The sequence below is a fragment of the Aegilops tauschii genome, chromosome 7 (assembly GCF_002575655.3).
Source record: "Aegilops tauschii subsp. strangulata cultivar AL8/78 chromosome 7, Aet v6.0, whole genome shotgun sequence".
Taxonomy (NCBI): Eukaryota; Viridiplantae; Streptophyta; class Magnoliopsida; order Poales; family Poaceae; genus Aegilops; species Aegilops tauschii.
Genome location: NC_053041.3, coordinates 592,751,088 through 592,756,536, shown reverse-complemented (window position 1 = coordinate 592,756,536; position 5,449 = coordinate 592,751,088). Strand labels below are relative to the sequence as shown.

At 52.4% G+C, this 5,449-nt stretch overlaps 1 protein-coding gene across 1 annotated transcript; it reads left to right on the top strand.

Annotated features, from left to right (window-relative positions):
• The first annotated feature begins 2,356 nt into the window (after window positions 1–2,356).
• On the top strand, window positions 2,357–3,129 carry LOC109765227 (cortical cell-delineating protein-like). Its single transcript, XM_020324008.4, has one exon. It carries the CDS (start codon window positions 2,471–2,473, stop codon window positions 2,867–2,869), a length of 399 nt encoding a protein of 132 aa, XP_020179597.1. The 5' UTR covers window positions 2,357–2,470; the 3' UTR covers window positions 2,870–3,129.
• The last annotated feature ends 2,320 nt before the right edge of the window (window positions 3,130–5,449 follow it).

The window sequence follows — 5,449 nt, the reverse complement described above, 5'->3', positions numbered from 1 at the left end:
ACGAGATCTAGCCCTTTGACTTTACACGGACGGGCTTGGAACTCTCCCCCCGGTTGTGTTAGGTCAGCCCATAGGAACACTTTGGAGCAACATCCGGGCCAAACCCACAGCAAGACCCCCTCCGTGTAGACCCGACGCGTCTGTTTCACCCCTCCAGGTGCCGGCGGCGGCGCCGTCCGTGAGGGGGGCCACATTCCGGAGACGCGTGCCGCCTCTTCGGACATGCCACCACACCACCCCACATGTATGAGGGCCCGGTGCGATGCTCCGGTGGCATTGCTACCCCCAGGGCACCCGTCCCGCCTAACCCTGTAGCGTTAGACCACGAGATCTAGCCTTTTGACTTTACACGGACGGGCTTGGAACTCTCCCCCTGGTTGTGTTAGGTCAGCCCATAGGAACACTTTGGAGCAACATCCGGGCCAAACCCAGAGCAAGATCCCCTCCGTGTAGACCCGACGCGTTCATTTCACCCCTCCAGGTGCCGGCGGCGGCGCTGTCCGTGAGGGGGGCCACACCCCGGAGACGCGTGCCGCCTCTTCGGACATGCCACCACACCATCCCGCATGTATGAGGGCCCGGTGCGACGCTCCGGTAGCATTGCTACCCCTAGGGCCCCCGTCCCTCCTAACCCTGTAGTGTTAGACCACGAGATCTAGCCCTTTGACTTTACACGGATGGGCTTTGACCAGTGGAACTCTCCCCCCGGTTGTGTTAGGTCAGCCCATAGGAACACTTTGGAGCAACATCTGGGCCATACCCATAGCAAGATCCCCTCCGTGGAGACCCTACGCGTCTGTTTCACCCCTCCAGGTGCCGGCGGCGGCGCCTTCCGTGAGGGGGGCCACACCCCGGAGACGCGTGCCGCCTCTTCGGACATGCCACGACACCACCCTGCAATTATATATGAGGGCCCGGTGCGACGCTCCGGGGGCATTGCTAACCCCTAGGGGTCCCGTCCCGCCTAACCATGTAGCGTTAGACCACGAGATCTAGCCCTTTGACTTTACACGGACATGCTTTGACCAGTGGAACTCTCCACCCGGTTGTGTTAGGTCAGCCCATAGGAACACTTTGGAGCAACATCCGGGCCAGACCCACAGCAAGATCCCCTCCGTGTAGACCCGACGCGTCCGTTTCCCCCCTCCAGGTGCCGGCGGCGCCGTCGTCCGTGAGGGGGGGCACACCCTGGAGATGCGCGCCGCCTCTTTGGACATGGCACCACACCACCCCGCATGTATGAGGGCCCGGTGCGACGCTCCAGTGGTTTTGCTATCCCCCCAGGGCCCCCGTCCCGCCTCTTCAGACATGGCACCACACCGCCCCGCATGTATGAGGGCCCGGTTAGACGGGACTGTGTACCTGGGGGGGGGGGAGGGTAGCAAGGCCGCTAGGTGTTGCTTTGGGCCCTCCTACGGTTGTGGAAGCGTGTAGGCACCCGGCACGCAGCTCCGGGTGTGCCCCCCCTCACCGGCGTCGCTGTGGGGCACGGCGGCAGCAACGTCCATGAGGGGGGCAATCGATATACCATCGGGGTATGTTTTTTTTGTTAGATAAGGCACATTTATGTTGTGAAAAAAAGGAAAAAGTAAATAATATAAATAAAAAATAAAAAATAAAATAAAAAAAATAAAAAATAGAGGTATGCCGACGGCAAGGCCGTCGGCATACTTGCGCACACGGCCACGGATCGATGATGTGGCAAAGGGCGGGGATCGATGACGTGGCAACATCCATGGGCCAGGCGTATGCCGACGGCCAGGCCGTCGGCATAGATTTGCCACCCCACGGACCGGCGAGCGACGCGGATCGATGACGTGGGGGCTATGCCGACGGCCGCCGTTAGCCCGTCGGCGTAGACTGACGCCGTCAAAAGGCCATTTCCGCCCGGGTAGCCGGGCTCACGTTCTATGCCGACGGGCTTATCTATGCCGACGGCCGCCGTAGGCATATTTCTCGCGACGCCGACGGCTGAGCTTTGCCGACAGGGGCCGTCGGCATAAATGGATATACGCCGACGGCTTTTCTATGCCGACGGCTTGGGCTGGGCCGTCGGGATAGGCCAATCTATGCCGACGGGGGCCGTCGGCATAGGTTCGGCCGTCGGCATCGCCAGTTATTCTGGTAGTGAACCCATCAAATCTTTATATGGGCACAGCAGACAACATGCATATAGGAGTACTCTTCTTGGAAACTAAAGGAAAGTCTCCTGGCGCAGCTCTCAGGTTTTTGTTCATTAGCGAACAGATTAAACTCCAATGGTGGATGTTACACACGTAACATGCCAGTACAATAAGTTTTGCAATTACTACCGCAAGAGTCAAACTAATTAGCTCGACTGATAATGACATGCATGCACTTGCACACTATAGCCGGCCTATAAATACCACCTCAAACAACCCAAGAAAACCATCCCAAGCTAGCAAAGCCTACAAGCTTAGCCACAGACCAGTAAGATCGATCAGTAGCAATGGCGCCCTCCAAGCTCGCCCTCTTCCTCGCCCTGAACCTCGTCCTCCTTGGCGCCGCGCATGGCTGCAAGCCCTACTGCCCACCGGTCGTCCCTACCCCGCCGATTCTCCCACCGCCCGTGCCGTCGACCGGTGGGGGCAGCTTATCAATCAACAAGCTGAAGTTGGGCGAGTGCGCCAACATGCTGAACCTGCTGAAGCTCAAGATCGGCGTGCCGGCGAACGAGGAGTGCTGCCCGCTCCTGGGCGGGCTCGCCGACCTCGACGCCGTCGTGTGCCTCTGCACCGCCATCAAGGCCAACATCCTTGGCATCAAGCTCAACGTCCCCATCGACCTCGTCCTCCTCCTCAACCAGTGCGTCAAGAAGTGCCCCTCCGACTTCACATGCCACATCTGATCCATCCAACAATCGATGAATATTATACATGCATAATCGTTGTATTCGTAACTAGTTTGCATGTCATACGTACGCACCATACATGCATTTTCTATGTTCCAGTTCAGGTACTATATGTCAGGTGTTTGCATGGGCTCCCTGGCTCGTGCATGCATGCTTGATAAGCTCGTGATTGATCAATGATCAGTGTATCCCGTTATGGTATCTAAATGCATGATTCATGTATTTGCAAAAGGATATACAAACTTGTCTTGGCAGTACATGAAGTTAATTTGTTCATATATTTAGTAACCCTTTAATAAAAGCTTTATGAAGTTTTGTGTGGATGAAGTTTTTAAGATCTAAGGGAGATATTGATATATGAGACAAATAAAAAGAGGCAAAAGCCTAAGCTTGGCGATGCCAAGGCATCCCAAACAAATGTTCAACAAGTCTCAAGCCTCTAATTTTTATTTGTTCACATGATATGTGTTATTCTTGGAGCGTTGTTTGCATTTTTGTTTGCTTTGCTTGTTGGTATTTTACAATCATCATATCCTAATCACATTTCATAGGGAGAGACACACATCATTCATGAATTTATAGAATGCTCTATGCATTTCACTTATATCTTTTGAGTTGTGGTATTTATAAAAATGTTCATTTGCTTCAGTTATATATGTTAGAGCATTGCGAAAAAAACATGCTCTTATAGAAAGGATGATAACTCTTGCTTAACTTATACCTTTCTAGACAGTTGAATAGCAATTGGTTGTTTGCTTGGATTTATATATTGGAACAAAAATATAGGTATATATATGGGGTAGTATAAGGTGGGGATCCCCACACTGGAGAGGGGATCGAAGATAGATCAAGGCACGGCACGGCGGCGGCAACCTCTTATCTTAGAACCCTAGTTCCTCTCGTCCCTTCCCCCTCTCAGATTCGGCACTGATGTGCTTGTAAGGAGCGGATCTTGTAAACCTAGCTAGCTTAATCTAGTGAGACTCATGTCGTGCTAAAAGCTCGTCCCACAAGGCTCGCCATATAGCAGCTCCCTGGCCTCCTGCACCCTGTCTGTGCCCTGCCGCTAGCCACACAAGCCCCACACCTATCTTCTTCTCTTGTTGCTCGACACACGCCAACTGCTCGAAAAAAATACCCAGCTGGGTTACAATGGGAAGGAAGAAGATTTCCACGTTGGCGATGACTAGTCAAAATCACACCAAGTGAGAATGAAACCTCTTTTGTTGAGTCAAGGGACAAAAGTAATCCGGTTTTAGAATTTGGGGTACTAAGATTTGCTAGTTTTGAACTTGAGGAATCATGTCCATACTTTCAAGAAAGTTCAGAGACATAAGATATACTTTTCTAAAAGAAACAAGCAGTGACGGGTGACGGTGGCAGGAGTGAAGTTTCAGCCCGAGCTGGCCCTAGGAGCAATAGGGGGGCTCTTTATTCACAATAACTTTGTACATTCAATTTTAGCGCGTAGGTTATACCTGAAATGAGATGGGAACGCGGATGCTTAAGTGTTGATCCACATACTTCAATTCTTAATTTGTTTACACGCCCTTGCTCGCATTAATGTAAGCAAGCTATACTGGTGTTCTTTTCACGCAAAAAAGAAAACTATAATGTGTAACTATTTTGTTCAACTCAATCAAATGGGCTCTATCTTGCACCATGGTGTTTAGACGGTACTGAAACTAGGACCGCCTATATGTCAAGTATCTAGGGAAAAAAATCTGCATCAATCAATTTTTCGAGCCGTTGGATGGCACGATCATGCCGCCACCTGCTAACCTTCTTCCCCTCACATCTTCCTACCCTGTGTGACGGTTCCTCCTCCTCCCACGTGATCTATCCTACCCTAACCGACAGCCTCCTTCCGGCCGGCGAGCGGTGCCGCGCACCACCTCGCCATCCCGCCATCCCCTGAACCTCCCCAAACAGCCATGCTGCCCTCAAACCCCACCCCCCGCACGTGCGCGCGTGATCTGTAGTAATAAAATCCGGCGACTCCCGCACCTCCACCCTCAACCTGCATCGGTCAAGTTTTGGACTCGCTCGTGCTTGTCCTCATCGTTGTCACCCCTGACATCGTCCCTGCCTTCGGCCTTGCACAAAACAGGTTGTAACTGACGTAAAGGAAAATTTAGGTACCTGGTGTTTAGCAAATGTGTGGAATTCTTCGTAGGCACAACCAATGGTGCTGGATTAACTAATTATTATATAGCCAGCTGAACGTACGTGTCAATCCGTGCCAATGAGTCACTATAATAAACCAGAGTACGATAGATATAATACACATGGAATCAAAACCATACAACTCCTATATGTGTCTCCTGTGACCCTTCCACACACTGCCAGGCGGGCCCTCGGTTGGTGCCCACATTAATTATGACAGCTGGGGTGGTTTGACAGCAGACATGCGGGGCCGCGGCGGACACCGAGGGGACACATGGCGCGCCCGCGCCGATACATTTCAGCGCAATTTTGAGCCGGAAATGGGTCCGTGTGGACGCGAAGCGAACGGTTTTGGGGAATGAGTCGGCGCATTGGGACAACATTTTTGTCCGCGGCGACCCAAACGGACAT

What these genes read in the sequence shown, in the direction of transcription:
- LOC109765227 (XM_020324008.4), top strand. Translation starts at nt 2,471, where the DNA reads ATGGCGCCCTCCAAGCTCGCCCTCTTCCTCGCCCTGAACCTCGTCCTC.